Consider the following 20,136-nt stretch of genomic DNA (forward strand, 5'->3'; position numbering starts at 1 on the left):
ATTTTTGATGATGATTCTTTCAAATTAACAATGATTGGTTCTTGCTGTTGTTCCGATGATAAAGATTGATTCTGCTTCTTATTCAAAATAAATGTACCAATGATGATAAATAAAAGTATGATAAAAGCAACTGTTATGTGAAGTGTTTGTTTCTTGAATCGATTTGAGGCGCTGTATGCTTCAAAGAAATGTTTTTGAGTATGCTCTGTTTGTGGAGGCACTTTTTTTGAGTTTTTATTTGAAAAGTGTGTTTGTGTTCCTGCTTCTTTTTGTGACTTTCTGTTTTTAGGGTGAGGGAATTGATGGATTTGGTAGCGTGCGCAATAATTGTACTGTTTGTGCGTACTATGAGTGGAAAAACTCAATGGATAGTGCTTGCTTAATCACAGCCGAATTATGCAACTGTAATTAAGCTCCTCTTTGAAAATTAATCTCTAATTGGATATTATTATTCATCATCAATTTATTTAATTTTTTATTTAAATAAAAAACGGAAATGAAAATAATGGAATGAAAATCTATTAAAAAATATGCTTAGGAAGATCATTCTAAAAAAAACAAAGACATTCTCCGCTGCTTCGTGTTTTAATCTTTCTCTCCAACAAAAGAAGATCTTTAAACAACAACAACATCAGCAACAGCCTCTTTTTGTACCATATTACATTCATCAACACTCACAACAATTTAGAGAATTTTCTTCTTCGACTTTAAAAAACAAAATAATCAACATGACTATTGCTCAAGTTCTTCAAGATGAAAAATTGAAACACTTTGTTTGCCCAGAGAAGGTTCCTGTTACTAGATTGGAATTGGATGAAGCTTGGAATGCTTTGGATGAACAACAAAAGTTGTATGCTCACTACTTTTCCAGAGCAGCTATTAGTGGAACAGGAATTGTTTTAGGGCAATGTTCTGAAGAATCTCCATTGATTTACAAATTGTTGGTTTTGCTTTGTGATGATTTGGCATTATTGAAGGAAAAGACATTGAATGCTGGAGTGAGTGAAAAGGACTATGATTCCTTCTTGCAATATTCTGTCCAATTCTTTGGTAATTTGGGAAATTATGTGTCCTTTGGTGACAGTAAATTCGTTCCAAGATTGGAGGTTTCAGAATTTGAAAAGATTGTTAATTGTGTAAATAATGAACAAGCTGTTACCTTGTTCCAACAAGTTAAGGAACCATTGTATAGTTTGGATACTAATTTATTGGAATTATCCTTTGGTAACTCTTCATATTATAATAGAGAAGTCACTTCTCATGATGCTGAAAGAGTCAAGTCATTCATGGAATCCAACTCAATTGCTGCTGAAAATACTAGACTTTTCAAGACTGGAGAAAATCAATTCGAACTCAAGATTGCAAGTGCTAGTCCAAAGGCTTCCACCACTCACACCCATGAAGATTTGACCATTACCACTACTTATGGTGATTTCAGTAAGGAATTGGCTGGTGTTCGTGACAATTTGGAGAGAGCTCTTCCATATTCCGCAAACGAATTCCAAAAGAACATGTTAATCAAATATCGTCAACACTTTGATGGAGGTGATTTCAAAGATTTCTGTGACTCTCAAATTCAATGGGTTCAAGATAAGGGGCCTATTATTGAAACCAACATTGGTTTCATAGAGACCTACCGTGATGTTTTAAGAGTCAGAGCAGAATTTGAAGGATTTGTTGCTGTTGTCAATCGTATTGCTAGTATGAAAGCCCAAGCTGTCGTTGAGGATGCTGAAAAATTCATTTCTCGTTTGCCATGGAATACTGACAAGACTAATGGAGACAAGAAGCCATTCGAAGTTGAAACATTTACCAAGCCAGATTTTACTAGTTTGGAGGTTTTGACATTTACATCAAGTGGTTTGCCAGCTGGTATCAATATTCCAAATCAATTCTTTATCAGAGAATCTCATGGTTTCAAGAATGTTTCTTTGGGTAATGTTCTCAATGCTCCAACTGCTCAAGGTGAAGAAATTACCTTCTTGAATGAGGAAGATAAGAAGATTTTCAAGGACTACAAAGGAAAGGCATTTGAAATTCAAGTCTTGATTCACGAATTGCTTGGTCACGGAAGTGGTAAGCTCATGAAGGAAAATGACATTAAGGGTATTATTCACCCAATTACCAAACAACCAATCACTACCTTCTATAAGGAAGGCGAAACTTTCAATAGTGTAATTGGTGAAATCAGTAATGCTTTTGAAGAATGTCGTGCTGAATGTACTGGTATCTATTTGTGCTTGGATAGAGAAATCTTAAAGATTTGTGGTGTTGAAGGTGAAGAAGCTAACAAGATTATCTATGCCAACTGGTTGCTCATGGTTAGATCTGGTTTGTTAGCTCTTCAATTCTACAACCCAGATACCAAGACTTGGAATCAAGCCCACATGATGGCCAGATATTCAATTCTCAGAGTTTTGATGGAAGCTGGATTGGTTAAAATCAGCAAGTTGGAAGATGATTTACAAATTGTTTTTGATGGTAGCAAGATTGAAACTGCTGGAAAGGAAGCAATTGGAAACTATTTGCTCCATATCAATGTTTCAAAGGCTACTGCTGACAAGGCAGATGCTACTCAACTTTTTGGTAAATATACAGCTGTTAATGAAGAATTTGTTGAGATGAGAAAGATTGTCTTGAATAAGAAACAACCAAGACGTGTGTTTGCTCAACCTCATACTGTCATTAATAAGGACGGTAAGGTTGAATTGCTAAACTTCCCAGCAACATCTGAAGGAATGATTAATGCCTTTGTTGCCCAAGCAAAGCTTAATCAATAAATTATTTATTTATTGTCTTCCAAATTTCTGGATCGATCCAATCTGGTTGAGCCAGTTCACTCTTAAAATCATATTCTCCAACCTTGTAGTTGTACGAAAAGAGATTCAATTCGTCTGGTAGTTTAAATTCTTGTTTATCCAAAACAGTATCTTGAAGAGCTTGCTTTTCAGCTTCTTGGCTAAAACCAAATCTTTCAAATAAATCCAATTTGTAGTTCCATATTTCAGATGCCTTTTCAGATCTTTGATATAAATAATCTGATTTCTCCTTGGAGGATGAAGAAATATCTCCAACAATAGTATAACCTCTTCCAATTAAATGTTCTCTTATTTGATGGTTTCTTCCTGTTATTGGACTGCAACTAAGTAGGGTTGTGTTTTCGTTAAAATCCTTGTGTAAAATTCGAAATATGGTTCTTCACAATCTTCCAACCAAGTTGAAAATTATTTGAAACTTACTTTGAGGGTTTTGGTTGAAATGCAACCCGATTCTTCTTACAAATCTCACGATATTCCTTTTCAACTTCCTTATTCGATATGGATTTGAAAATATTATCCCATCTCTGAATGCAGACAAGTGGGTCATTAATTTCAAATTGGGGTTTTCCTTTCACAATCCCATCAACCCTAGCAATATATTGTTTTTCGACTTGTTTCTCCTTCAAAAGTTTTTGGAAATACTTGGCTCCCTCAGATGTTTTTCCAACAATTAAAACTCCACATGTTTCCTTATCCAATCTGTGAATAGCTACATTATTCCAAAGTATTTTAAATATTCCAATATGATGAAATAATTATTACATACTCTTACAATGTAAATCATTTCCAAAGTGATGAGCATATTCATGTTCCAACATGTAAAAGAGTGAATTTTTGTGATATCTTTTAATGGGATGGACACAAATACCTGGTGGTTTGGTAACCACAACAAAATCATTCTCCTCTTTGATAATTTCCAATTTATCAAAATGTTTAATAGGTCTATCCATTCTCATGTCCTTCACTTGAAAACAATCATCATCCTTTAATTTATATTTCAATAACGATTTGGTAATTGGTTTTTCATTCAATGTAATGACATTCATTTCACACATTCTCCTAAAGGTACTCTCATCCACTCCATATTCTCTACAATACGACTCTTGGAGAGTTTTATTCGTCATTCTTCCTTCATAATTTTCAACTTTTTGGTGATAGCAATGAACATAGGGAATTACGTGACGAAGAGTTGTAATTTTAGCATCCCGATCGTTCACAGTTGCTTTCCGAAGAATACCTCCTTCCAAGACATGTTTAGTTAAAACATACTCTCCTAACTTCTCAAAGTGAGAGTGAATCACTTGTTTACTCATTTTTTTTACAAAATATTTAAATATTTAACAAAATTTAATATTATTCCAAAAATTACAAAATAAGGAATTTTAAACTCCTTCCTATTATCTCTAATGTGAAATATCTCTTTTTGATTATTTTCCAAAACGTTTGTTAATAAAATTTTCATACAAGCTACTCTTTTTAAATCTGACAAAACTTCCCTTTTGCATATTTCTGATAACTTCCTCCTTAGCCTTATCAAAGGTTCTCATATTTGGTTTGGCAAGGTTTTTAGAAATTTCATCACGTAGAGCACCTGGAATATTGACCTCGAATGCTGATCCAATTTGAATATAAGTGTCAAAGAGATTTTTCGAAACTTCTTTCAGTGAATGGTCATCATCAATATCCAATCCCTTGTAATGTTCCACTTCCATGCAAAACATCAAGCTCTCAACGTGAAATTCTCTCACTAAAAATTGTTTGAAAACCTCTCTAGCATTCACATCAGTTAAGAAAAACTCAAAGGTTTCATAAAGTGGTATAATTGGCTGCTCAGTTTTGGTTGTTGGAATTGGGTTTCGTTTCCTAAAGATGTTGAATTTAGACATGTCCATATTACGAGTCCATGTCGAAGAGAGTGGGAGAATAATGGAAATGAAAAAACTTCCTAACAATTCAATACCGAGGAAATAACCAATGGTTGGTTGTTGAGGCCAAAATTGATTCGGTACTGCAATTAAAACAATCATTGGTATGGCCACAACGAAAATACTGAAAAACAGCATGATTGTCATTTCCTTTCTAATGGAGAAGGCATCATTAATCTTTCTCATTTTCATTAAAAGATATCCAAATGGAATAATCAAAATAATGGTAATACAGACATAAACTCTGACAGCAATACCCTCTTGCTCATTACAACGTTTCTGACATGTTGGGTTGATAATATCAGCAGAAAATAACAGTACCATATGTATGATAAAAATCAAAGTTGCCCAAGTCAATAGCACTACACTCAATAATATAACAAGAAATCTCTCAGAGAAGTAAAACTGATTCTTGAACAATTTAGAATACTTATCACTGTTGGCTACCGTCGTGTAGAGTGGCATCTTTTTCAATCCAATATTACTATCGAGAGCAAAAGAGGTCACATCGCTCGAAACATCTGAACTGTCCAATAAACTTTCTCCCAATTCAGCTGCTAATCTTTTTTCTCTCCTATTGTTTCTTCGAATGTATGATGAGTTAAAACTCTGTAGAGCTATTGGTGATGATACCTCTTCATTCTCTTTCATAATTTGTGACTGAGCTTCAGCCAATTTATATTGCATAATAGTTCTGTAGCATCTGAAAATATATGGCAAAAAGTATGAAAATTGAATGAAACCAACAATGTAATACGTTATTGGGCAAACTAAAATCAAATCAAAATATAATCTCGAATACCTTTCCAATATTTCCAATAATTAAATTATTCGAATCTAAATTAAAATCCTTACATATAGGCCAAAGCAATAGATCCCGTAACTCCAGAAATTAATAATAAAAATACAGAACGATCCTTCAATGGCTGCTTATTTCTCCTCCAAATTGTCAGTGAAAAGGCAACAACATAACACAACAATCCAAATCCGAAAATAAATCCCAACACATAGACTCTCCACGATTGATGAGGAGGAATTCTATTAATTCTCGATATATATAAAGGATAGGCATATGAACATTGATCCAAAATATCATGAGTTTGATCCTGATTCCAAGGTATTGGAGGTGAAACTATTATCGATGATAATAACTTGGTCATATTATTCAGAATCGTGATGGACATTTTTTTCTTCTATTGATGATGTTTAATCGGAGTCTTGTGATTTGTGAAGTTGGGAAGAATTGTAATTGATTATTTAGAGTTCTTGTTTTACGTATTGTACATCTATGCTCAACTGAGTGATATCAACAAGGCATCATGGTGTGTGATGATTGATTTGAAGGCTTCTTTTTGTCTTTAGAAAATTTGGAGGGAACAAAGAAAAAATAACGAAATATTAATATTGAGAGGAATCCAGTATTGTTAAATTTTATATTTATTGTTGACTTCTGTCTTGTTTTTAGTCATCATAGATTATTGGAAAATGTCTTCATCAAATTTGGAACAATTGGAAAGTAGTTCTTCTTCTATGGCTCCTTCCATGCATAAATACGGAGCATGTATTGAAGAATTTAATGCAAATATTTCATTTGGAAATTCTATCAAGTGGTGCAAGGATGAAAATTATATTGCCATGCAAACAAATAATACAGTATATATTAAGAATGTAATTAATGAAAAAAGAGGAACCATAGTATTGAACAAAGAATCGGAATCGGAAGATGGCACAGTAACAACAAGTCAAGAGCCTAATAGAACATCTACACACTTTAAAGACAGAACAGTCATACATCCGAGTATGTTTGTTCGTTTTTTACAATCATCTTTTAGATCGATATGTTGGAGTTCTCCGATTGAAAATTATGAAACTTTTGAAATTACAAATGAAATTGGATGTTTAATATCATGTATTACAAGTGATAATAATTGCAGAATTTACAAGAGGCCAACCCAAGGATATACCACAAATTGGGAGCTTGTTTGTGATGTTAGAGCCATTTTGCAAGATAATGACAAAATTCTTCTCTCAATTGAAAATGACAATGATGTCATCGTGACTCCACAAGGAATTATTACAACAAATGGATTGGTCAATGAAGGTGAATTGATTACTAACAAGAAAACCAGAAATCATGTCTCTAAAAAGACATCTTCTGTTATGGGTTTGGAACAACAATTCTTTTCTCATTTCTACAAATCATTTACTGATGCATCTGGATTCGATCCAACAAAGCAGGAATATCAGGTTGGCTATAGAAAATGGACAGATGAGGAACAAAAAATCTATGATAAGGTCTTGGAGAGTTCATTGGAATATTTCAAACCACAACTTGAGGAAAATTCACTTTCAACGGAAAGTCTCACTAAGAATTTGTATGTAAAACTGAGAACCAAAATGAGAAAGGATAAGGAAAAAGGAAAATTAACTGACACCAATATCAGTTCATCAACAAGAGAAACTAGAAGAACATCAACAGGATCTACAACTGAAGATCTTACCCAAGAAGATGTTGTAGAAACACCAGAAAAAAAGAGAAAAGAATCCCCATCTGAATCACAACAACCAAAAAAGCTGAAAAGACTTTACTTTTCCAGAGGAGTTGCTAGAGCCAAAGACGAGGAGGTCAATCAGTCAGAGTATAACCATTGCCTTTATATTACAGAACTTATGTGTTCAGACTTTTCCCAACCTTTCAAAAAGTCTATTGATGGAGCATTTAGACAATCTCTTTACATGGTGTGTGGATCTAAAACTGGTTTCTTATCTATCTTTGTTATTACCAACTTTGATAGAAAACTTGAAGTTGAACTTGTTGGTTATTCAAAGATTTTCTCTAATTTCATATCATTTGTGAAATTCCTCCCCTCTAGATCTGGTGATGAATTCTTTCGAATTGTTGTTGCAAGTTGTGAAGGTCAAATCAAAATTTTATCCATTCCTAAAAGCTACACTCAATCAATTGAAAAACTAGACGATTTGGTAACTCCTAAAGAAATTTGTAAAGAGTACTCCTCATACTTTGAATCTGACAGTATCCCTCTTACAAGTTTGGAGACATTCTACGTTTCAAAGGATCAATCTAAAAAAGCGCTAGATGAAATGTACATGTGTTATTCGAAAGGCACGAATCTCTATGTGTGCAAATTTGAATTCCAAGATCAAGAAACTCTCTTGACTTGGCGAAAGAAATTTTCATGCCAAAACTTTACAATTTCTTCCATCTCGATGCAATACATAACAATTGACCGATCTGATAAGGAAAACAGTACTATTAATACCTTACTTGTATATACAACCTCTTTGGATGGAAGTCTTGTTCAGTGGAAGATTAATGAGGATACTACAGATGATGGATACACTTCAGTATATATTATTTCTAAAAATTTTGAATTACCAGTTTGGGGCTGTTCACTCTCTCCCAATAATGTTCAAATGGCTATTTCAGTTGAGAGACCTTCAACCAGAGAAGTAAGAGCAGATTTGGAACATAGAAACAAGATTAGAATGTACATTCTCCCTCTATATTATCATGCCTTGAGAGCTATTTATCATATTCCTCAAACTGATCCAATTCCTTCACATTGTATTGTTGACTATTTCACAACTCTGTTGAGGAGAGGAATATTCAGAAAGCAACAAGCTTTTGATATTGCTGATTGTCTTTCCTCGAGTGATATGGTTGAGTACATTGAAAAGATTTTATCCAATGTATATGACACTGCCAATAATCTACCTCTGAAAAAGATTTTATACTTCATCTATTCATGGATTTGTCGTGAGAAGAGTTATCCTCTCAGAGAAACTCTATTGGAACGAAAGGCCATCTTGGAAGAAGAATTGAGATATATTTATTCTGTGACACTCTTTGATATTCAATCTAAAAAGCAAGAAAAACCAAACTTGACTCAATATCTTCTCTGTGATTGGATCCTGCTGTACTATCAAGATTTTGTTGCTGAACATTTTCCATCCAACAACCTTAATAATATGACTCCTTACATTCTCCAACAAGTGGCACAATTTTTACCAATCCTAGATTCTATAATCAAGACACTAAAGAATGAAGATAATGCTGAGAAGAATTTGAAGGAAATTCAATTCGCTCAAAAACTCTTTGCATTATTTACTAGAGTATCGAACAAGGAAGATCATGCAGCAAGCATTTCGAATGAAATTATCAGTGAGACTAATTTCATCACTCCCCGAGATTCATGTTCTGTTTGTAAGCCAACAAGTGAAGAAAGATTTGTTCCAATTGTTTTTGGTTCCCAATTTTCACATGCCACTTGTTGTTCAACGAGAAAACATCCAATTGCTAGGGATGGTTTTACATTTGAGATCATCAGAGATGTTTATCAAATGTTGGAGTGTTCTTGTTGTTGCCAACAGACAAGCCGTGATGGATTATTCTCTGTCTTGTACAGAAATTGTACTCAACATAATACTACTGCTGTTGTTGGAGGAGAAGAACAACATAATCAACCATCGGAAGAAGTTGTTGTTGATGAGAATTTGATGAGTCTGTTGTGTCCATCCCACAAGGATGTTCACATTGAAGCTTGTTCTTTTAAGATTGAATGTTGTTTGTGTGGTTCCTCTTTCAATGCAAAAGTTTGATGATGGTTTAAGAGGAGAAGATTTGTCATTGAATTTGTGATGGTCATTTTATTAATAGCTTGCCAAAAACTTTCATTGTAAAAATCTATCAACCAAGAGCAGTTTTAATAAAATTTGTTTCGAAAAAAAAATCTCAAAGTCACAAAAGTATGTATTGCTGCTGTTGAAAAATTTTATTAACACGCTTCTTTAATAGATGGGTAAGAGAATTAGAGCTCAAAGAAAGGGTAACGGTGCTGGTCCATACAAGACTAGATCTATCTACAAGATCGCCAAACCACAATACAGACATTTGGACTACTCTGAAAGAGAAGGTTTCATGAAGGGTGTCGTTAGACAAATCGTTCACGAACCAGGTCGTGGTGCTCCATTGGCTGAAGTTGCCTTCAGACATCCATTGAAGCCAAAGAAGGATATCCAATACTTCCTTGCTCCAGAAGGTTTATATACTGGTCAATTCGTTTTCTGCGGTCAAAAGGCTGAATTGAAGATTGGTAACGTCCTCCCAATTGGTAACTTGCCAGAAGGTACTGTCTGTTGTAACGTTGAAAGAAAGACTGGTGATAGAGGTGCATTGGCTAGAGCTGCTGGTGAATCCGCTGTTATTATTGCCCACTCTGAAGATGGTAAGACTAGAGTTAAGCTCCCATCTGGTGTCAAGAAGACTCTCCCATCCGATAACAGAGCTACCATTGGTGTTATTGCCTGTGGTGGTAAGACTGAAAGACCTGTCTTGAAGGCTTCAACCAATTACTTCAGATTCAAGGCTAAGGGTAGAAAGCAATGGCCAAGAGTTAGAGGTGTTGCCATGAACCCTGTTGAACATCCACACGGTGGTGGTAACCATCAACACATTGGTAAGCCATCTACTGTTTCCAGATTGACACCTGCCGGTAGAAAGGTCGGTTTGATCGGTGCCAGAAGAACTGGTAGAATTAGAGGTGGTAAGGCCAACGTCAACCAAGTTGAAAAGGATTAAATTTAAAGCTCCAAACCCTATTAAACAAAAAAATTATCTTAAAAAACAATTATCTGTGTTATTTATTTTCAAAAACAATAACGATTACTATCCCAACTTAGTTTCAACTTTGTTTTTAGCCTACTAATACCTTGCTTGACAAAGGTTTACATGATTTTTCTAAGGGAAAAGCATAATATTTTAAATTGTTTAGAATAAATAAGATACTTGTAATTTTATTGACAACACTTTTTCTTTTCCTTTGGTTTGGTGTTGGTTTCTTGATTGAGATTGACTTTGGTTGTGGTTGGTTCTGTAGGGGGTGTTTGTTGTGGAGTGGTTTCATCATTTTGAGCTTGTTCGAGTTTGTTATAATAATCAATGGCTATGGTTTGGAAAACTAAACATGATGATTAAAATTTGAGAAGGGTAATAATGTGATAACTTACTTTCCTTAACATTCAAATTTTCTTTCACACTAGCTCTGAAAAATTTAATACCCAACTCTGTGGCAAGTACTTCTGCTTCTGAACTATTGAAATGTGTCAAATAAAAATTCGAAATAAACTTACGGCTGTATGACAGCTTGGTCTATCAAATCAATCTTATTTTGAATTAAAACTTTACATAAATTAGTGTCGTCACATTGAGTATCCACTTTTTCATTCCAAGCTTTGATGGCTTCGAAACTTCTACGATCAGTTGTTGAAAATACCAGAATGGCTCCTTTGGCTCCTCTATAGTATTGTCTGGTCATGTCAGCAAATTCTAAATTCCACACACAAAATTAGTTTTCATTAATTAAATATATTTACCTTCCTAAAATAATACAGTTATTAATTACTCAACATTCCAATATCGTTTTTTGATAAACTTACTTGTCCAGCAGTGTCCCACAACATGAAAGTTACTATTTATCAATTAAAAGTTTGATGAAATTAAAAGGTTTGATGAAGGCAAGTCATTAAAAATCCATCAAATATTAATTCCATTCTACATACCTGCCTCGTTTATAGGATCGGGTATATATTGTTGTTTTTCTTTGAAAGCAACTCCAATAGTTTGTCTATAATCAGGATCATATTTTGAATCGACAAATCTTCGGACCAAACTGGTTTTACCAACTTGACCGTCTCCAACAATAATTACTTTCATATGTTCTGTTATTATTTTCCAAATATAACAATTGTTCATAATAGTTTCATGGTTATCATTGAATATTCAATTTAAATTTGATCATCATCGTTAATTCCACATCATCACAATAATGAAAATTAATATTAATGAATTAAATATAATGCGATTCGAATCATCATCATGCTGGTGGCTATCAAAAACCTACTCTCTAATTCCTCCATTTTTTTATATAGCTAATAGGTGTTCTTTGTCAGTGTGTGTTGATAGTTGTTGTTGTATTGAATTTATTCTACGGCTAGTGATGTTTTACTACTTTTTCTGATGAAGATTTGGCTCTGTAATAAAATCCCTCCAAAGAAGCAGCTGAATTTGCACAATAAAAAAAAGCGCGCCACAAGTGTAATCAAACATCAATCGTCGCCACTCAGCCAGGTAAAGTAAGGTATAAACAAATGAATGAAACAGAGATTGTTATTTGACTATTAATCCAAGTAATGAAAGAATTAAAGATAATGTCATCTTTGAGTAGATGTTAATAGATATATTGATGGTGGGAAAATTTCCTTATTATACTTTTAATGGCAAATATTTGAGATGAATATTTTGAGGATTGAATGGTAATTTAAGGTTAGAATGACAAATTTGTTCATCAAAAGAAGAAGGGGCAATGGCAACCTATTACCATGATAGTGCACTTAATAATTGGCCAAATACTCCAGTTGGAAATTTCTCATCTTGATTCCGAAATTCAATCATCATAATAATGTATTCAAAATTTATTATATTTTATAGTTCATACTAGCTAGAGAATTGTCATCCCGTAAATGACATTATTGATGTGGATGTGTGTAACAATGTACAATATATTATTTACATTAGTAATATATTTTCTATTACTACTAAATTACTATTCGATTTCGAATAAATGGTATTAGATAAAGATAATACTATTCTAATTGAACATATTTGGGTCAGTAGCCTTGACGAAACTCTTGACAGGACTCTTGAAAGCATGAGTCAATTTGTTTATCGACTCTATCCAAACATTCCTTTCATTTTCCGATTCGGCATAAATCTGATAATCTCTACCAAGATTTGTCTTGACCAAGAATTCATAATAATTCTTTCCTTTGATATTTTCTACATTACCAGTATTCTCAGCACATACAATAAGTCTCAGATAAATTCTATCAATAGGAGGAGCACTAGTCGATGAAACATCATCGAAATAGGCCAATTCCTCATCGGTCAGAATGAGCCATCTCTTCTTTGTCGACTTGAACAACCCTCCCTTCTTGAAGATGTATCCACTTCTATGTGTTTTAATAGCCATGTTGTTTGTGTTCGGTCTTTGTTCTTTGTATTTTGGAAAAAGAGGTGACAGTATTCCAGTGTTTACTACAAAGGTGTTGTGTTCTTTTTTCTGTTGAAATGAAGAAGTGATGTGGTCTGCTCTTTCGTAATGTTGAGAAACAGAAATAGCAAATTCTGCAATTCTCGAAGTTGACTGGATATTTTGGGAAGTGTTTGGTTAGACTTGGAAGAATCTGTCACAATATTGATATTGAGCAAGGTGGTGGGTTATCTATTGAATGTTAATAAACTCAAGATGATTCGGCTGGTATTTAAACTCAATATTTAATTTTAAAAAATGTCAAAAGTGTTCATAAAATGTTAGACTTGTCATTTCATAGGAGCTTTCAATGACATCCTTAAACAGCTAGACATTCCATATTTATTTTTTTGAGAATTTTGAATTCTCATTGTTATTTCATCATCTACAGCCTTTAACTAATACTTCCAGAACAGTATTTATTAATACAATTGATTTATTCAATATAGTATTAATTTTTTTAATTATTGCAAATTTAAAAAAAATGAATGAAAATGAATCGAGCCAATTTGATGAAATTCAAGTATTGCAATCAATGTACACTACCGAAGAATTAAAACCTCGGACGGGAATGGATAGATGTTGGCTCATTCCGATAAATGTTAATAATAATATTGATGATGATGAAACGACAGGATTGTTGGATTGTTTGGTTTTTGAATTTTGGTTTCATAGAAATTATCCTTCTGAATCGGAACCATTCTTTGAATTGAAAGGAGCTAAAAATTGGATTAATTTACCATATAATCAATTTAAGAATAATAACTATTTTGCTCAATCGGGATTGGATGAATTGGATAAAATTACTATAAAGGAGGCTCTGCAGATGGAGTTAAAGGCCATGTTCTCTCTTGGAGTACCAATTGCTTTTACTTGGATTGAGTTTTTGAGAAATGATTTATCGAACATGTTGGACGTAAATGAGATTTATAATCATGTTAAATTGAATCAAAAGGTTGTATCAATTCAACCAAATTCAAGAAAGTCTAACGAGGATAAAATCTCAACAAGGGTATTGGATATTATTCATGGGGAATCATTCACAGAAAAGAAATCCAAATTTGTTGGACATGTGGCAATTGTAAAATCTTTGGAAGATGTCAACTTGATGCTGTCTCAATTATTGGAAGATGATAAAGTGGCAAATGCTACTCACAACATTTATGCATATAGAATACGGCAAGGTGATCAAATTTTGGAAAATAGAGATGACGATGGAGAGACTGGAGCTGCTGATCAAATTCTTTATCTGATGCAAATCTCCAATGCAGAGAATGTATGCTGTGTGGTGACAAGATGGTATGGTGGTATAAAATTGGGAGCAGATAGATTCAGAGTAAGTAGTTCATTTCTAATTGTTCATTGAACTAGGTTATCCATGATGAAACAATGAAAATTGAAATAGATCATTACAAACGTTGCCAAAAAAGTACTGCAGGATAATAACTTTATTGCTACGAGAAAGTAATCATTTCCATTGCAGCAATCGAAACATTTTGATTTCTTCTAGATTTCATCAAGATAATGATTTTGATCTTTTCAATTTCCCGCCTTTTTTTATTTGTTTTTAACTTGAATAAAAAATGAGTCAAAGCCCACCTTCTGTTACATCCTCTATTGAAAACCAATTTTTGGATGACCAAATCTTTATCGGAGTCAGTGGTATGATTGGTTCAGGTGAGTATAATATCAATTTCGTCTGTTGTTTAACAATAATTTAATTAATAATAGGAAAGGTAAATATTTAGCCTATTTTTGTAAATTCATAAAATCAATATTCTTTAGACCACTCTCGCTAAAGCACTCGCTGAAAAGATTGGAGTTGGAGTACATTATGAACCAGTTATTGATAATTCCTACTTGGCTGATTTTTATTCTGATATGAAGACTTATTCTTTCCGTTTGCAAGTTTATTTGTTGAATAAGAGATTCGAACAACACCAGAAAATTATTTGGGGATCAAATGGAGGAGTTCAAGATAGAACTATCTATGAAGATGCTATCTTTGCCAAGGTTTTGATGGATACTGGAATGATGGAAAAGAGAGATTATGAAACCTATGTTTCCCTTTTCAGAAACATGTCGAAGGTATGTTGTTATTGTGGTGATTTTTAATGAAGCCTTTTATGTTAAAATAGTTTATGAAACACAATACAATGATTATTCACTTGGATGTTTCTCCAGAAACAAGCATGGAAAGAATCAAGATGAGAGGAAGAGAATGTGAAAGTGGAATTACTCTCGAATATCTTCAAAAGTTGCATAGTGGATATGAAGAATGGCTCACCAAGATTTCAAAGATTATTCCAGTTATTAAGGTTAATTGGAGTCAATTCAGAAGTCTTGAAAATGTTTTGGAAGAAGTTATGAAAGCCTATAATCAAATTCAAAATATTCAACATGTTACTTTTGAAAATAAGGATACCAGCAGTACAGTTCTCTAAACATACAAGATTCACTCTTTCAGAGATTTTACATTATAGTCTTGAATAATACTCAAAACTATCATTGGAAAAATGATCCAACATGAAAGGATCAAAGATTTTGAAGAGTTTATAAAAACACTTAGTTTTCTCGATTCATCTATCGGCATTCTTATGTACATTGCCTGTATTTTACACATTTTCAATCCCTCCAACTTTAGCTGATTCACTTTCTAATAATTGTTGCCAAGAAATACTAAGAACAACCATTCCTCTCGTCACAACTGGTTCTGTTTTGGCCAAATCTTTCAGCTCATCAATCATCATTACTAATTCTTGAGCTACCTCATTATTTTCACTTCGTCTTTCTTCGTCAGCCAAAAACTTTATACAATAAATAAAATCGTCCACTGCCAGGATGTCATCTTCGTTCTGGTGGTGAATTGTCACAGAGCCCGAGCAACAAAAAAGTGATAAGGCATTCTCTAGTACTGTAAACAATGAATGGGCTGTAAGGGTGATGCAATAAATAATGAATTTGTTGTACTCAATTGCAGATTCATTCTCCATAGACCTAGACTTTTCAATAAGAACTTCCAATATTTTTGGTTGTATGGCAACCCTATTTCCAAGAATTGTTTTAAGTCTGTCAATATTGACTAATCCATTTGGTTGAAGGATTCTGGTCTTTAAAACTAGATCATACATCTGAGAGACACTTTCCAGAGTTAACCAATCTTTACTTCTTTCCCCATAGTCTATTGATTGAGATTAGAATTTTGAACATGAATAAATACAAACCCTTTTCTTCTTCCTCAAAGAACTTAATGGCAATTTTTATGGATTCCAAATCAAGGGGGGAGTTGGCATCAATCTTACGTTTCAATCTATCCCTAATCATTACTTTTCCTAATTTTTTAATTACTGACTGAAGGGCTGTTGTTATTTGTTGACTTGTTTCCTTATCTACTCCACTCAGAGTAGACCTGCTCGAAAGATTTGATGAAGGTCTCGATGTTTCCGAGCTGTTTGTACGATCCCTATACGAAGATAAAGGACGAGTATCTTCGTCATAGGCATGGTCAAACCTTACTTGTCTCCTCTCACTCATCCTACTACTTGAACGTAAAACACTCTCCCTATTTGTTGTTTCCTCTTCATCCTCAACACTATTTGTTTCAAATTCATCACCACTCATCCCAAGCCTAGTAAATTTATTTCTCTTCTCTCCTTCTCCATCTTCCTCAATATTAAATTCATTATTATTCTCTTCGCCATATTCTCCATCAGAGAGTTCATCCATATCCACACTTTCTCGAATCATTTTTATGTAGTGTCGACAATTGATGGTATTTTGTTTTGCTTGTTTTTTTTTGCAACTTTTTAGGGTAAATTTTTGGCGCCAAAGTTCGCTTTCATGAAGTTTTAAACAATTAGCTGTAAAGTTTGAAAGAAGATTAATTTATTGCTCAGCAGATTCATCTTCCACTTGCTCACCTTGATTCTCTTGATGTTTCCTCTTTCGTTTTGGAATGATTTTTTCAAGAGCTTGACCCCAAATTTCAAAATTAGTGAGCTCTGGTTTGGTTTGTTTCAATTCGATACAATCAGCAATGATTTCTACACATTGGTTGGTGGTCAGAACACTACATGCCTTCATGTCAATGTGCTTATCGAGTGGGAATTTAGCTGTTGGAATGTTATATTCTTTGGTGGCAATTTCATTACACAGATTCTTGTGTCTGTTTCTATCAATAATACCTCCACTATTATTTTGTAATGAATATTTAAATTGTAAAATTTGAAAACTTACATTACATAGACATGTCCTTTTTCAAATTCTGTAATTTCATTCTCAGCATCAGCAGAAAGATAAATCACCTTATTTTCCTTCAATTTGTCCTCAAATTCCTTTGTAAAATGTTGATCTGTTAATTTCATCATCCACTTTTCAGGAAATCCTTCAAATTTCTTTAAACTATTGTATAATTCACCTTGTAAGGATGTAAATGTCATATAGAAAGGATTCTCCATTCTCTTATAGGCAGCATAGCATTTTCCAAGTTGTTGAGCCAATGAAATAACTTCATTATTTGTCATCTTATCATTAAAGGAACAATCCACATTTATGCAAACATTGCAATCATTGGTTATTCCATTTTCTGTGGCTTGTTTCAACTTGTTGATGAGGTTCTCCTTTTTCATTCTTTGTGAACGAATTCTTTCTTCCTTCTTCTTTTTATTTTCTTCCACCAATTTTTCAAATTCCTCTGGAGCCAATTCGTCTCTCATCTTGGTGAAAAAATCATCACTATTCTTTTTCTTTTGTTCTTGTTTAACTTCCTTTTTTTGCTTTTTATGTTTCTTGAAATTATTCTTCCTGGTTTCCCATCTTTCCTTTCTCTTTTGCAATTTTTCATCCTTTGATGGTTTGTTTTCCGAATTTTCAGAAGTGTCATTACTGGCTTCCGATGGTGGTAATGTTATATTATTTTCTGCCATTGTTGATTGTTCCGATTTTTGTTCTTGCTCGACAAAATTTGATGAATTTCCTTCTGTTTGATGTTCAGTCATTTTTTTGAATTTAAAAAGTGCAATTTTGTAATTTCATAAATATTTGAAATATATTTTGTTAAAACTTGAAGGGAGAGTGGTATTTATTTATGAGTCAATTAAATGACAAATTCATTTTCAACCTTTTCATTGATAGTAATGAAAGGAATTTGTGTTTCCTTAACAATGGAGGGACCATCAACTGGACACGATTTACCAATCATTTCATCGAGACGTTTACTGGCATTCTTGAATTCTAATTGCCAGTAGAGTTGAGTCTTTTCACTTCCATCATTCATTGCTTCGGCCAATTCTAAACGAGCCTTGTGCCAATTTTCATAGGTCTCTTCAAGGAGATTGAGCCTTTTGTAGAGGGCATTTCTTTGGTCTGCTTCTTCTTGGGTAAAGATTGGATTGATTTCTGACAATTTGAATCTTCCTTGTTTGATATCTTGGATGTTAAATTCAATTTGCCTAACCTTCATTTGAAGTGTTGCAATTTCACTTTCCTTTTCTGCCTTATCTACTGATCGTTTGAGTCTTTCTAACTTTCTTTGTTTCTTGAGTTTCTTTTCTTCGAGGTGTGTCAAGTTTTCATTCACTGCCTCTTCGATAGCAGTTTGTTGAGCCTTATCTTCAATGGCAATCAATTGATTCTTGAGTTGGTGCTTGTTGATTCTATAGAGACAGTTCAAGTGGAATTTTTGACCTGATGGGAATACATAGAAGAAGTAATTCTTTCTCTCGTTTGGATCTTGAAGGTTAGGAAGGAGGACTCTTGATTTACACCTTTCACAAGTGTCATCATAGTCAATATCATAGTAAATATTCATAGATGATAAATCATTTCTGATCAATTCAGCATCATTGGTGGCATCTCTCATTTGGACTTCAACTCTGTTATTTTGGAATGAATAGGTATCCAAAATCGATTCAACATCTTTCAAGAGTTCATCGAGTTGAATCTTGGATGGGAAATATTTGATAACATCATCCAACAATAAGACATCACCAAAGTCTGTAATGAGATCGAGTGCTTTCTTGTAATTTTCTTCCTTGACATAGTATTTTACAATCTTGATAGCAAGTTTACGTTTGAGTTCTGGGTCTTCAACAAATTGAAGAACTGTTTCTTCTGCAAGCTTGACATTGTTAACTTTAGAGTCAAGAGCCAAGTCAACTGCTTCCTCATAGAGTTCCAAAAGTCTGTATAACAATACACATGCTTTCCATTTTCTTCCTTCAATAGCCAATCTGAGTGCATATTCTTTAGTAAAGTAGATATTTTCGGATTCTTTAGTTTCCTTTAGGTAAGTTTCTAACAAGTCAGTATTTCTTTGATTGACCAGCAAGTAGACAAAGAGATCGTGAACAGTTCTATTTTCATTCTTTTGATCCTCAATACACCATTTCAAATATTCTAATACTTGAGATTCCTCTTGTCTAACAGATCTTCTTCTTGTTTGACCAGCTTGAGATCTGGTAATGTAGTCATATTTCAATATGGCTGGGACCAAATCTCTTGGGTTAAGGAATTGCAAACGTTTGAATGATTTAACAATTTCATCTCTCTTCTCATAATTCATCAAAAGTGGAGTGTATCTGTACCAAATCAAGTTTTGAGGAGAAATACCTTCAGACTTTTCAGAGAAGGCATTTGGCTCAGTACAAAAGCTATTCAGGATAGTGTAGGCATTCTCGTAGTATCCAAGTTCCTTAGAGTGATTGGATTCGTATTCAGAGCTCTTAGCCATAGTAACACAATATTGAATAATTGTCAAATAATCACCAATAGCACTTGCAAAGAAGAGGAATTCTCTGACAAAGTTATTACTCAAAAAGATGTCATAAACAACGTCCTTGGCTTTTGCTAACAATTCCTTCTTATTGTAGGTAAACTTTCTCATAACAGCCTTAATTTTGTGAAGTTGTTGTTCTGCCTTGGTTTTTTCTTCCAATTGTTCTCTGTATTGATCTTCAGAGCATGCAACAGTAATAAATTTACCCATGATATGTCTCTGTTGATTCATCTTGAAGCACAATAATTCAACAATCCAAACAGCAAGAATGACACTCTCAGGACATTCTTCAATTTTCTTATCATTCTTCTAATTTCAAAGTTAGAAAATTCATAAAATTATTGCAAACTTACAAATCTGTGAAGCATATAGTACAAGTAGTTGTAGAGACCATTCTTCTTATCTTCTGGATCAACTTCCATGAATTTCATGGCAATTTCTTCAAAGTTTCTGTTTGTTCTGGCATAATCAAGAGCAGCAGTGTTGAAATCTCCCTTCTTAAAATGGTG

At 33.6% G+C, this 20,136-nt stretch overlaps 11 protein-coding genes across 11 annotated transcripts; 4 read left to right on the plus strand and 7 right to left on the minus strand.

The window, feature by feature from the left end:
• The first annotated feature begins 560 nt into the window (after positions 1-560).
• Positions 561-2,797, plus strand: NAEGRDRAFT_38279 (dipeptidylpeptidase). Its single transcript, XM_002680148.1, has one exon. It carries the CDS (start codon positions 729-731, stop codon positions 2,778-2,780), a length of 2,052 nt encoding a protein of 683 aa, XP_002680194.1. The 5' UTR covers positions 561-728; the 3' UTR covers positions 2,781-2,797.
• Positions 2,798-3,235: 438 nt separating this feature from the next.
• NAEGRDRAFT_64448 (uncharacterized protein) lies at positions 3,236-4,132 on the minus strand (the record flags this gene model as incomplete). The annotated part of the gene is made up of 2 exons (XM_002680276.1): positions 3,236-3,528; positions 3,586-4,132. 2 exons carry the CDS (start codon positions 4,130-4,132, stop codon positions 3,236-3,238), a joined length of 840 nt encoding a protein of 279 aa, XP_002680322.1.
• A 114-nt stretch (positions 4,133-4,246) lies between these two features.
• Positions 4,247-5,431, minus strand: NAEGRDRAFT_64449 (uncharacterized protein; the record flags this gene model as incomplete). Its single annotated transcript, XM_002680277.1, has 1 exon — positions 4,247-5,431. One exon carries the CDS (start codon positions 5,429-5,431, stop codon positions 4,247-4,249), a length of 1,185 nt encoding a protein of 394 aa, XP_002680323.1.
• A 164-nt stretch (positions 5,432-5,595) lies between these two features.
• Positions 5,596-5,928, minus strand: NAEGRDRAFT_64450 (uncharacterized protein; the record flags this gene model as incomplete). Its single annotated transcript, XM_002680278.1, has 1 exon — positions 5,596-5,928. The coding sequence occupies one exon, from the start codon at positions 5,926-5,928 to the stop codon at positions 5,596-5,598; it is 333 nt and encodes a 110-aa protein (XP_002680324.1).
• Positions 5,929-6,135: 207 nt separating this feature from the next.
• On the plus strand, positions 6,136-9,486 carry NAEGRDRAFT_78786 (uncharacterized protein). The gene has a single exon (XM_002680149.1). It carries the CDS (start codon positions 6,230-6,232, stop codon positions 9,362-9,364), a length of 3,135 nt encoding a protein of 1,044 aa, XP_002680195.1. The 5' UTR covers positions 6,136-6,229; the 3' UTR covers positions 9,365-9,486.
• Positions 9,487-9,504: 18 nt separating this feature from the next.
• On the plus strand, positions 9,505-10,389 carry NAEGRDRAFT_35785 (60S ribosomal protein L2). The gene has a single exon (XM_002680150.1). The coding sequence runs from the start codon at positions 9,561-9,563 to the stop codon at positions 10,341-10,343; it is 783 nt and encodes a 260-aa protein (XP_002680196.1). The 5' UTR covers positions 9,505-9,560; the 3' UTR covers positions 10,344-10,389.
• A 311-nt stretch (positions 10,390-10,700) lies between these two features.
• Positions 10,701-11,477, minus strand: NAEGRDRAFT_31544 (uncharacterized protein; the record flags this gene model as incomplete). The annotated part of the gene is made up of 4 exons (XM_002680279.1): positions 10,701-10,854; positions 10,895-11,090; positions 11,197-11,232; positions 11,324-11,477. The coding sequence occupies 4 exons, from the start codon at positions 11,475-11,477 to the stop codon at positions 10,701-10,703; spliced, it is 540 nt and encodes a 179-aa protein (XP_002680325.1).
• Positions 11,478-12,411: 934 nt separating this feature from the next.
• Positions 12,412-12,792, minus strand: NAEGRDRAFT_64454 (uncharacterized protein; the record flags this gene model as incomplete). Its single annotated transcript, XM_002680280.1, has 1 exon — positions 12,412-12,792. One exon carries the CDS (start codon positions 12,790-12,792, stop codon positions 12,412-12,414), a length of 381 nt encoding a protein of 126 aa, XP_002680326.1.
• A 1,845-nt stretch (positions 12,793-14,637) lies between these two features.
• Positions 14,638-15,296, plus strand: NAEGRDRAFT_31600 (uncharacterized protein; the record flags this gene model as incomplete). The annotated part of the gene is made up of 2 exons (XM_002680151.1): positions 14,638-14,940; positions 14,991-15,296. Coding segments are annotated over 2 exons (609 nt in total), but the record flags the coding sequence as incomplete, so codon positions are not given.
• Positions 15,297-15,467: 171 nt separating this feature from the next.
• Positions 15,468-16,599, minus strand: NAEGRDRAFT_64456 (uncharacterized protein; the record flags this gene model as incomplete). Its single annotated transcript, XM_002680281.1, has 2 exons — positions 15,468-16,033; positions 16,077-16,599. The coding sequence occupies 2 exons, from the start codon at positions 16,597-16,599 to the stop codon at positions 15,468-15,470; spliced, it is 1,089 nt and encodes a 362-aa protein (XP_002680327.1).
• Positions 16,600-16,737: 138 nt separating this feature from the next.
• NAEGRDRAFT_31559 (uncharacterized protein) lies at positions 16,738-17,777 on the minus strand (the record flags this gene model as incomplete). The annotated part of the gene is made up of 2 exons (XM_002680282.1): positions 16,738-17,041; positions 17,089-17,777. 2 exons carry the CDS (start codon positions 17,775-17,777, stop codon positions 16,738-16,740), a joined length of 993 nt encoding a protein of 330 aa, XP_002680328.1.
• Positions 17,778-20,136: the final 2,359 nt, after the last annotated feature.

Source organism: Naegleria gruberi, assembly GCF_000004985.1.
Source record: "Naegleria gruberi genomic scaffold NAEGRscaffold_10, whole genome shotgun sequence".
In the NCBI taxonomy this organism is placed as follows: Eukaryota; Heterolobosea; class Eutetramitea; order Acrasida; family Naegleriidae; genus Naegleria; species Naegleria gruberi.

Coding starts and splice junctions, on each gene's coding strand:
- NAEGRDRAFT_38279 (XM_002680148.1), top strand. CDS start 729: ATGACTATTGCTCAAGTTCTTCAAGATGAAAAATTGAAACACTTTGTT.
- NAEGRDRAFT_78786 (XM_002680149.1), top strand. CDS start 6,230: ATGTCTTCATCAAATTTGGAACAATTGGAAAGTAGTTCTTCTTCTATG.
- NAEGRDRAFT_35785 (XM_002680150.1), top strand. CDS start 9,561: ATGGGTAAGAGAATTAGAGCTCAAAGAAAGGGTAACGGTGCTGGTCCA.